General features: G+C 44.2%; 1 protein-coding gene across 3 annotated transcripts; it reads right to left on the bottom strand.

The window, feature by feature from the left end:
* Window positions 1–376: 376 nt before the first annotated feature.
* On the bottom strand, window positions 377–10,550 carry pomt2 (protein-O-mannosyltransferase 2). 3 transcript variants are annotated; one of them, XM_035752332.2, is made up of 20 exons: window positions 9,542–10,372; window positions 9,366–9,450; window positions 9,118–9,222; window positions 8,911–9,019; window positions 8,582–8,690; window positions 8,289–8,448; window positions 8,079–8,185; window positions 7,872–7,954; window positions 7,511–7,687; window positions 7,355–7,415; window positions 7,145–7,223; window positions 6,873–7,024; window positions 6,671–6,762; window positions 6,470–6,546; window positions 6,315–6,386; window positions 6,159–6,218; window positions 5,975–6,080; window positions 5,752–5,892; window positions 1,445–1,556; window positions 377–1,226 (listed from the first exon to the last, which is right to left on the bottom strand). In XM_035752332.2, exons 1-20 carry the CDS (start codon window positions 9,844–9,846, stop codon window positions 1,121–1,123), a joined length of 2,298 nt encoding a protein of 765 aa, XP_035608225.1. In that variant the 5' UTR covers window positions 9,847–10,372; the 3' UTR covers window positions 377–1,120. The 3 variants fall into 3 exon arrangements, with proteins under 3 accessions (XP_035608225.1, XP_052352824.1, XP_052352823.1); XM_052496864.1 differs by lacking the exons at window positions 377–1,226; window positions 1,445–1,556 and adding exons at window positions 4,652–5,275; window positions 10,388–10,550 and having other exon boundaries at window positions 9,542–9,855; XM_052496863.1 differs by lacking the exons at window positions 377–1,226; window positions 1,445–1,556 and adding an exon at window positions 4,652–5,275 and having other exon boundaries at window positions 9,542–10,377.
* Window positions 10,551–11,756: the final 1,206 nt, after the last annotated feature.

The raw sequence follows: 11,756 nt of genomic DNA, 5'->3' as shown, positions 1-11,756 counted from the left end.
CTGATGAAAGACAAGGTCCATATGTTTCGAAAGCGATGATAATTAGATAGTTTCTAAACGTTAAAACACATTATTGTAGTTCACATGAGCCAGTCGTGGGAAAAGCTAACGGCTGAAAACTGTTGGGAGAAGGCAACATTTCTTAGAGTTTGAGAGATTGTTTCGACCTAGGAAAAAATATGCATGCATGACATTGTGGTGCTTTTCTGTATTTGAGAAGTATGACGATCGTGTCTGTAAACTTGTCACAAATGCACAAAAAAATATATATATTAAAATCATACCCACACATGAAATAAGATCACACATTGCAAAACATATATATAGGACACCGCAGGAGAAACAAAAGGCAATGAATGTGCACTATATACAAAGGTTGTTTTGGAGAGTTGTATTGAAATGTAACAGATTCCTTTCTTTGGGAAAGCAAAATGAAAAATGAAAAATGACAGTCATTGAAAGCACTGTATCTTGCCAAGGATGTATACAATACTGTGCACACTAAGATCGAGAAAACATTACAAGATCATTTGATATAATGTAACGGAAACAGGTTAACTCATTCCCATCATAAAACTTTTAATTAGAATATTAGATTCTCATAAGTATTTAAAATTGATTTAGTCCCTAGGCACTTAGCTCATTATTGCAACTCAGTCAAGAAAAAAATAAAACATGTTAAGGCAGTACAATAGACATCATTAGACGTCACTAACGGTCTCAATTAAATAAAACACATCATTCACACATTTCAACATCCACCTAATGCACATGAATGTATTTATCACGTTTTTATCTCCCAACACAAAAAGAATAGGCTATGATTGTTAACAGTATATTCTGTTCTTAGTATTGTTTCACAATGCACTGCTGCGCAATTCAAGTGTAGAAATTCACTAAAATATTCAGTTTTCAATGTTGAATTAAAACACTTAGAAATATTTGGACGCAACTGACTATAAAATACTTTAATGTTAAATATTTAACAATCCATAGCTATGCACATTATGAAAAATACTGAAGTTCACATAGTCTATAAGAAACAGACACTTGCATGTCTGCTAAAATACCACTGATACATCACTATGTCAGTCAGAACTCTTCCTGACTGTTCACCTGCCTAAAACTCCCAGGAGTCCATCCACTTCAGGCCAGCCATGGTACTATCAGGGTCATGGGCCAGCGGCCCTCTCATACCATAGGACAGAGGGTGAAACATGTAAAAGCTGCATGGTTTAGAAAGGCAGAGAGAGAAACAGATGTAAACTGAAGATGAGAAGAAAGAACAACCAATTTCAAAATTCATTTTTGGGTGTAGATGAACTATTGCACCAATGACATACAGTGAATGTGATTATATAGCAAATAAAGCCAACAGAAAACTTCCATGTTTACAATTTAAATCAGGTTCAAAGGCACAGAAGAGGTCTCATGTTTATCTCACCTATCAAGGATGGCCAGGAATAGCATTGCCTGTCCTCCTCTGAGCAGCCAGTGAGAATAGGGTGGGTGGAGCCATAGGTCAGCACTCTGCAGCAGGGTGTCCAAAGTAATCCCTGAGACAGAGATGACAATTCAAAATCTTTATAAATATAACTGGATTTTTATTTATTTCACCTTTATTTAACCAGGTAGGCTAGTTGAGAACAAGTTCTCATTTGCAACTGCGACCTGGCCAAGATAAAGCAAAGCAGTGTGACAAGACAACAACAGAGTTACACATGGAGTAAACAATAAACAAGCCAATAACGCAAACAAGTCAATGACACAGTAAAGAAAATAAAGTCTATATACAGTGTGTGCAAAAGGCATGAGGAGAGGCCATAGGAGCAAATAATTACAATTTAGCAGATTAACACGAGTGATAAATGAGCAGATGATGATGTGCAAGTAGAGATACTGGTGTGCAAAAGAGCAGAAAAGTAAATAAAATAAAAACAGTATGGGGATGTGGTAGGTAGATTGGGTGGGCTATTTACAGATGGACTAAGTACAGCTGCTGTGATCGGTTAGCTGCTCAGATAGTTGATGTTTAAAGTTGGTGAGGGAAATAAGTCTCCAACTTCAGCGATTTTTGCAATTTTTTCCAGTCACTGGCAGCAGAGAACTGGAAGGAAAGGCGGCCAAATGAGGTGTTGGCTTTGGGGATGATCAGTGAGATATACCTGCTGGAACGTGCGCTACGGGTGGGTGTTGTTATTGTGACCAGTGAACTGAGATCATGCTAGGTAAAGCTCCGCCTTGACTTATAGATGACCTGGTACCTGTGGGTCTGGCGACGAATATGTAGCGAGGGCCAGCTGACTAGAGCATACAGGTCGCAGTGGTGAGTGGTAGAAGGTGATTGGGTAACAAAACAGATGGCACTGTGATAGACTGCATCCAGTTTGCTGAGTAGAGTGTTCGAAGCTATTTTGTAGATGACATCGCCGAAGTCGAGGATCGGTAGGATAGTCAGTTTTACTAGGGTAAGTTTGGCGGCGTGAGTGAAGGCGGCTTTGTTGCGAAATAGAAAGCCGATTCTAGATTTGATTTTGGATTGGAGATGTTTAATATGAGTCTGGAAGGAGAGTTTACCTAGGTATGTATAGTTGTCCACATAGGTCGGAACCGTCCAGGGTAGCGAACGGTTGAAAAGCATGCATTTGGTTTTACTAGCGTTTAAGAGCAGTCGGAGGCCATGGAAGGAGTGTTGTATGGCATTGAAGCTCGTTTGGAGGTTAGTTAGCACAGTGTCCAAGGAAGGGCCAGAAGTATACAGAATGGTGTCGTCTGCGTAGAGGTGGATTAGGGAATCGCCCGCACAAAGAGCGACATCATTGATATATACAGAGAAAAGAGTCGGTCCGAGAATTGAACCCTGTGGTACCGATTTGACACACTGAACTCTGTCTGCAAAGTAGTTGGTGAACCAGGCGAGGCAGTCGTCAGAAAAACCAAGGCTATTGAGTCTGCCGATAAGAATACGGTGATTGACAGTGTCGAAAGCCTTGGCCAGGTCAATGAAGACGGCTGCACAGTACTATCTTTTAACGATGGCGGTTATGATATCGTTTAGTACCTTGAGCGTGGCTGAGGTGCACCCGTGACCGGCTCGGAAGCCGGATTGCACAGCGGAGAAGGTACGTTGGAACTTGAAATGGTCAGTGATCTGTTTATTAAGTTGGCTTTCAAAGATTTTAAATAGGCAGGACAGAAGTCTGTAACAGTTTGGGTCTAGGGTGTCACCACCTTTGAAGAGGGGGATGACCGCGGCAGCTTTCCAATTTTTAGGGATCCCGGACGATACGGATAGGGGTTGCAACAATGGGGGCGGATAGTTTTAGAAAGAGAGGGTCCAGATTGTCTAGCCCATCTGATTTGTACTGGTCCCGGTTTTGCAGCTCTTTCAGAACATCTGCTGTCTGGATATGGGTGAAGGAGAAGCTGGGGATGCTTGGGCGGAGCTGTTGGCCGAGGTTGGAGTAGCCAGGAGGAAGGCATGGCCAGCCATTGAGAAATGCTTATTGAAATTTTCGATGATCATGAATTTATCAGTGGTGACCGTGTTACCTAGCCTCAGTGCAGTGGGCAGCTGGGAGGAGGTGCTCTTACATTTACATTTAAGTCATTTAGCAGACGCTCTTATCCAGAGCGACTTACAAATTGGTGCATTCACCTTATGACATCCAGTGGAACAGTCACTTTACAATAGTGCATCTAAATCTTAAAAGGGGGGGGGGGTGAGAATGATTACTTATCCTATCCTAGGTATTCCTTAAAGAGGTGGGGTTTCAGGTGTCTCCGGAAGGTGGTGATTGACTCCGCTGTCCTGGCGTCGTGAGGGAGTTTGTTCCACCATTGGGGGGCCAGAGCAGCGAACAGTTTTGACTGGGCTGAGCGGGAACTGTACTTCCTCAGTGGTAGGGAGGCGAGCAGGCCAGAGGTGGATGAACGCAGTGCCCCTGTTTGGGTGTAGGGCCTGATCAGAGCCTGGAGGTACTGAGGTGCCGTTCCCCTCACAGCTCCGTAGGCAAGCACCATGGTCTTGTAGCGGATGCGAGCTTCAACTGGAAGCCAGTGGAGAGAGCGGAGGAGCGGGGTGAGGTGAGAGAACTTGGGAAGGTTGAACACCAGACAGGCTGCGGCGTTCTGGATGAGTTGTAGGGGTTTAATGGCACAGGCAGGGAGCCCAGCCAACAGCGAGTTGCGGTAATCCAGACGGGAGATGACAAGTGCCTGGATTAGGACCTGCGCCGCTTCCTGTGTGAGGCAGGGTCGTACTCTGCGGATGTTGTAGAGCATGAACCTACAGGAACGGGCCACCGCCTTGATGTTAGTTGAGAACGACAGGGTGTTGTCCAGGATCACGCCATAGTTCTTAGCGCTCTGGGAGGAGGACACAATGGAGTTGTCAACCGTGATGGCGAGATCATGGAACGGGCAGTCCTTCCCCGGGAAAAAGAGCAGCTCCGTCTTGCCGAGGTTCAGCTTGAGGTGGTGATCCGTCATCCACACTGATATGTCTGCCAGACATGCAGAGATGCGATTCGCCACCTGGTCATCAGAAGGGGGAAAGGAGAAGATTAATTGTGTGTCGTCTGCATAGCTATGATAGGAGAGACCATGTGAGGTTATGACAGAGCCAAGTGACTTTGTGTATAGCGAGAATAGGAGAGGGCCTAGAACAGAGCCCTGGGGGACACCAGTGGTGAGGAGACAGATTCTCGCCACGCCACCTGGTAGGAGCGACCTGTCAGGTAGGACGCAATCCAAGCGTGGGCCGCGCCGGAGATGCCCAACTCGGAGAGGGTGGAGAGGAGGATCTGATGGTTCACAGTATCGAAGGCAGCCGATAGGTCTAGAAGGATGAGAGCAGAGGAGAGAGAGTTAGCTTTAGCGGTGCGGAGCGCCTCCGTGATACAGAGAAGAGCAGTCTCAGTTGAATGACTAGTCTTGAAACCTGACTGATTTGGATCAAGAAGGTCATTCTGAGAGAGATAGCGGGAGAGCTGGCCAAGGACGGCACGTTCAAGAGTTTTGGAGAGAAAAGAAAGAAGGGATACTGGTCTGTAGTTGTTGACATCGGAGGGATCGAGTGTAGGTTTTTTCAGAAGGGGTGCAACTCTCGCTCTCTTGAAGACGGAAGGGACGTAGCCAGCGGTCAGGGATGAGTTGATGAGCGAGGTGAGGTAAGGGAGAAGGTCTCCGGAAATGGTCTGGAGAAGAGAGGAGGGGATAGGGTCAAGCGGGCAGGATGTTGGGCGGCCGGCCGTCACAAGACGCGAGATTTCATCTGGAGAGAGAGGGGAGAAAGAGGTCAGAGCACAGGGTAGGGCAGTGTGAGCAGAACCAGCGGTGTCGTTTGACTTAGCAAACGAGGATCGGATGTCGTCGACCTTCTTTTTTTCAAAATGGTTGACGAAGTCATCTGCAGAGAGGGAGGAGGGGGGGGGAGGATTCAGGAGGGAGGAGAAGGTGGCAAAGAGCTTCCTAGGGTTAGAGGCAGAAGCTTGGAATTTAGAATTTCTTGTTCTCCATCGACTTTACAGTGTCCCAAAACTTTTTGGAGTTAGAGCTACAGGATGCGAATTTCTGCTTGAAAAAGCTAGCCTTTACTTTCCTGACTGACTGCGTGTATTGGTTCCTGACTTCCATGATCTGAACTACTCCAACATTATTTAATGTATGACTCCTGGATGAGTCTGTAATGTGCGATCAATATGAAGGGGGCATTATGGGGAGCATGTGTTTGGGGTAGACCCACTTTACCTGTTAGCATGCTGCTGAAGAGCATGGCAGGGAAGTAGTGGTGGTAGTAGAGGATGCGGCCCATGGTGTAGAAGGGTACGTAGTGCAGCAACCAGCCCAGGAGCAGCAGCCCTCCACCTTCCATCAGCACGCGACAATGCTCTGCACACACACATCCGTGTTAGAATCAAGTACTCAAACGAGTTACTCATGAAACTGACAGGGAAGTTCTAAAAGCTCCTACCAATTCTTCTCTTGTCCAGCTGGACTCCTCTGCGGAGGGCCAGAGAGGCCACTGCCACCATAACCACATACAGGCCTAGACTGACCAGGTTCAGCCACCAGATCACCTGCAGAAGAGGTAGATTTAACTATATTGTAGCAGTGTTATGTGTTAGCATACTCAGTGAGTGGAGAGAGGTACTTACAGGGTTCCCTAACAGGTAGACACGGTATTCAGTCTCATTCACTCCAGAGAACCTCAATCCCTTTGCAAAAACAGAACAAAGGCACAGTAATAAGAGACTATTTCATTTTGGGACTGTCCAACCACATTGAAGTCATGGGGTATTCAACATGCAAACCTGGTAGTTGATTGGCCAATGCCAGGGTTTAGAGTTCATTTCATTGTCTTTGGGCTTCAACCCACTGTTACCCTGTAAAAAGAGACATTTAGTTGTAATCAATACAATAAGTGTGTGGGAGAATTTGGCACACTTGTGTTGTCTTGTTCTCTCACCCTGATCATAACGATGTGGGACTCCAGCAATATCTCCAGGAAGTGGGGCTTCAGCACTGAAAGGCTAATGTTGGGCACTATCAATGCACACACAAACAAAAACACACACCTTTAGGTATTAAGTAAACACACAACACCATCACATATCAAGCAGTGGGCCATGAGAACACAATTTTTTTAAATGCAGGAATGGAGGCGTACATTTGGTATTGATATGATCCTCAATATTCCATTGAGAGTTTGGGGTCTCCTTCAGATATGGGCTACATGTAATCTCCACCTGTTCCCAGCCCCTGAAAAGAGAAGACACAATTTGACACTGTCATCATCGGTAATGTTAACGTTTGTAAATAAAGATATTAGAGAACTTTAGAAGAGTCTAGATCATTCCTCCATTTCTTACCATTTGGGGAGAGTCTTGCCAGAGGAGTAGAGCACACAGCCAGTTGCTCGGTGCAGGAAGCGTACTTTGCTGCGTAACACCTTGACCAGGTCGCCCTTCCGACCCCCACACACCTCCACCTGCCACAGGTCATTAGGGTCACCTGTTCCATTCTGAAAGCACCAGAAAGGAACGATACTGATCAACATTTAGGCTGAAGAATGAAACCTCTCTCACACACAACCTATCAATAACTTCTGAGAACTGTGCAAGCATTGTATATGCTTACTCACGATGCCATAGCCTGTGACCTGGAAGTGTTTTTTAGTGAGAGGTGCCTCGTGGAGGTGACTGTGAAGGTTACGGGTAGTCCTGGTGGACACAGGAGAATCAACCATTATTGCACTGAAGAATTTGTTGTAATGTCAAAACAGGTACAGTATGGGTGCAGTACAATGATAAGCTTTCAAACAGATGAGGGGTGTCACTGTCAAACCACTTACTCTTTGTGCTCCAATTGAATAATGTCACCATGACGAACAAGGTCAGGTTCTCCTGATTGTGCTGGACAAAAAAAAAGAAGAACAAAATACATCATAATACGTATGTTGCAATGAACCTTTATGAGTGACATATTCTGACTGCACAACAAGGCTCACCATCACTGTCATTGGATCTATGCACCAGCCACATGTTGTTATAGTCCTTATGGAGGTATGCTGTGACCTGCTGCTGCTTTGCTCCGACACCCTCTGGATACAGATGCCAGTGAGAGTGGAGGTATCCTCCAGCGATACGCAGGTTCTTCACAGTGATGATAGAGCCATATGCCAGGTCTGTAGGAGAGCACAGGCCACCATCATAGTAGAACAAGGAGGACAGATCAGCATTATTAGAAGCAAGAGGTTACTTAGGACATTATTTGAATACACGTCATTCAAACTGACAAGTGGAAATATACTGTAAGGCACCACTATGGTAAAGACAAAAACGTAGAAGATGCTATTTAAATCAACTCACACTCAGGCATGGATGCATTGTGTAGGTTGTTTCCAATCAAACGGGACTGAAAAGCAGAGCTGAAGAAGCCATCTCCTGGACCGCTGGAGACAGGGGACAATGGAAACACATTGTGTAAATGTGATTAGACATTATTTAGGGGGCGAATCAATTTAAAGCTTTCCAATAACCCCACTATAACAAAAGCATAGCCAATAATCAACTTACCTTTTGTTCAGGACAACAAAGTGGACTGCAAATATTGTAACATACAGGAACAGGGGAAGCAGGATAAGCCCAAACACCCTGGACAACACGTGCTTCCCAAAATCAATCTGGTAGAACGAAGAAAAGGGAGAAGGAGTCAGTGTTGGCCTCCAATGTAAGTCAGTTTGGTACATCAATATCATAGGTGATTCATAATCAGTTGATGAGTACCAGAGAGAGGTGCAGATCCCCCAGCAAACTCCACAGGTCCCAGGCTGTGTTCATTCCCACCAGCAGGATGACAAACAGCCCCACAAACTTAACCCCCAGAGCCCCAGACAGGTTCACCCCTGTCAGTACCAGCCAGAACCACCAGGGTGCGCTAAAGGGCCTGAACACCATAGGAGAGAGCATAGCAGCATCACTATGTACAAAGTTGGTCAATAACAAGTCCTTTTAATTTGATTCTAATGACTTAACTGACAATTCAGATGTAGGTTTGCTCTGCTCTGGAGGTCCCTTACCTATATCTCTGTCGATTAAACTTGACCATGCTGAGCACTGCTCCCATTATAAAGAACATGAGAATGGGGTCGAGAAGGATGTACTGAGAGATGGTTATGCAGCCAGTGTCTGAATGGGGGAGGGGGGGGAGACAGCCCAAGGTACAAGTTATTTAGATTAAGGTGATCTAACACAATACACATCTTAAACTTCACCACAGTTATAACATAAGAATGGTTGACCAGTCCATAATCAAGTCTGTTTGGCAAGGTAATTGGCTAAAGTAGATCCAGACTCTTCCCCCAGGCTGTCTCTGGTTACTTTGTTAGTGCTGGTGGTACATACTCACCAAAGGCCAGCACTGCAGCAGTGATGAGGGCAGCTGTCGGGGACTGGGACAACTCCAGCACTGTGAGGTAGGCAAAGGGGGGCAGACAGGAGCCCAGAGATGCACAGAACTGCACAGAGGCAGAGCACGTTGACAGATCAAACTAGTACTGTGGAGCATGACATTATTCACACAACATAAAAGCCATTCGGTCTTTGTAGGCCTTACCCCTCTCATCCCCCAGTAGTTGTGGTGCTCATATTTGTCCCCAGGTTTAAGGAAAGGGTAGGTGCCATCGTAGCCAGTCATGTACCCAGCGAGCCCGATCAGCATCTGGCATAGAGGGAACGGTTACTTAAAAACACATACACATTATGTAAATTAAGATACTTATCAAGTTATGGAAGTAATGATGACTGTAGAAAGAGATATTCTAAGAATGTTTAGAATGCTAAAAGACCGTGGCATTGTCTTACTTTGCCAAGTGGTGGGTGGACATCAAAGAAGAAGGTCCTGTTAATGTAGTAACTCCCCATTTTCCCAAAGTGGGTTTCATCCCAGCTAAAACAGATAGGATCACACAACAAGATGATACATAAACACACAGACTTCATGAGGGAGCCTTATAGTCTCTTGGGGCACCATCACTCACCATACATGAGGGGGTTCCATGATTTTGTAAAGGCGTGTGGAAAAAGAGAGCAACACCACCAACAGAAAGAAAGCTGTGCTTTGTGCCTCATTATTTGGAGAGTAAATGCCCTGGTCATGTTGTGCTGATGTCCCATTTAAGGATTGGCTGTCACCTTCAGACAGTCCATCATCCTCCGTATTCTCCTGGGTCGACTCATGATGGGTTGAAACAGGGCTCTGCTCCCCTGTATTCATCTGGCCTCTCCGATTTCGTAGCATTGAGCATTCTTCGTTGTATTGTGCAACACATTTTTTCTTTGCCATTAGTTAAAACTAAAACAAAGTTTGTCAATTTAATTGGTATTCTTTGTACCGCCCACAATGTCCAAAGAAAGCTTAAGAAATATGAATATTTTGTCAGTGGAATGTTTGTGACAGACTGCTACAACAAAGTAGCTAACAAGCAGCAGCAAAACAAGTCCCATTACATTGTAGATCGGTCTATGCAGGGAATAGCTAGCTAGTAACAATGTCGCATAACAACGTTGCAATTAATATATATATATATTGTAATGTTATCCGTACACTAGCTAGCATTGTAGCTAGCTCGCAGTAGCAGCTGTCAGACAGCTTTGTGCATTTTCAACCAAAATGAATATTAATCTAATCATTCCTGTTTTCACCTGATATTCCGTAGGTAACGTAATGCATTAAAAGCAGGACTTTGCTGGTTATTTTACGCATTTGGAAAACAAGCATTTCTAAAATTAAACTACTACTCTGGCATACACTCCTGACGGAATTTACGTTGCACAGATTTCAAAGCATCTACCGGTATTTTTGTAAAATAAAACAAAACATTTACCCGATGTGCTTCATCAAATATCTGCAAAAGGTGCGCAGCACGCGCACAATGTAGCCGAATCTCAACACTCCATTTTTAGTCACGCACGTTGCGTGGTTTCTGGGATCTGTATGCTTTTCCATCCTTCATTAAATCCATGACACGGGAATACGGACACAATTTCCCAGTATACAACTGAAATTTAGGACAAGGCTGGAGATCAGTGGGAAACGCCTTCCACAATGTGGTTGTGCTGTACGCATATAGACATTACGGCCACTGGGTGGCGAGAGAGCACAATAAATCACAGGCGTGCACACCACACAATGCTCACAACACGTAAAATCCTCTCTGGTATATGGAGGGTGATACGTGCCAGATCGAAAATTCAATGCTTAAATGCTAAATAAGAATATATTTTTATTTTCATATCAGTGTGCATGATTCATTCCACCATAAATTGCTATGTTAAAATGAAAATAGAAAAATGTGAAATTATACAAATTTGAAATAAAAATGGTCATGATCAATGAAAAAAGCCAAATGGTAAACAAAAAAATCGCAAAATGTCATTTGAAATTGAAAGGGGTTGTTTTCATTTTCCATCTACCCAATTAAGCGTTTTCTATTTCAATTTGCATTAGAATTTTCAAAGTGTATGCAAATTGATTTTTGGAGGCGTGGACCAGGAGAGCAACACAACACCCCCATGTAGTGGTACATCTCTCTGTACATTGATTTTAGACTAGTGTAACCAACCCAGGTCTCCTGCACACCAGAAAAGCATAGGCCTGCTTAGCTGAAGCCAAGGCTCTGGGAGCCAATGCAACTCTTCAGGTATCAGACTCATTATGTGAACAGCTAACCAAGGAGAAGTGGTTTGGTGACTACGCACATATGAGGAATAACTTTGCCTAGTGTTGAGTAACTTTGCTAAGACCAGAAAAATTGCATTGGCTCCCCAAGCTACATTTCCTATGCTTTGGCTAAGCTGTTCCTCTGGTGTACAGGACACCAGGTTCAAACCCTGTCAGTTACACTAGTCTAAAATGAAAGCACAGAAAACACGGCATGGCTAGGATGTATCACTGCATGGTGGTATTGTGTTGCTCTCCTGGTTCATGCCTCCGGGAAGCAATTTGCATACACTTTGAAAATAAAAAGAGTAAGTACTAAATTGGGCAGTTGGAAAATGTAGACATCCACTTTGCACATAGCATTTAACATTATCTGTAAACCATTTGTCATGTTGTGTTTACCATTTTCATTTATAATTTCTATTTACCATTTCCAATTTTCAATTAGCCATTTTCGATTTTAATTTTAACATAGCATTTTCACTAGGTCATGAATCATGCGCGCTGATATATTATATTTCTCAAACTGGCAT

This window comes from Oncorhynchus keta, chromosome 35, assembly GCF_023373465.1.
Source record: "Oncorhynchus keta strain PuntledgeMale-10-30-2019 chromosome 35, Oket_V2, whole genome shotgun sequence".
Classification (NCBI taxonomy): domain Eukaryota; kingdom Metazoa; phylum Chordata; class Actinopteri; order Salmoniformes; family Salmonidae; genus Oncorhynchus; species Oncorhynchus keta.
This window is presented reverse-complemented; position numbering and strand designations above follow the sequence as displayed.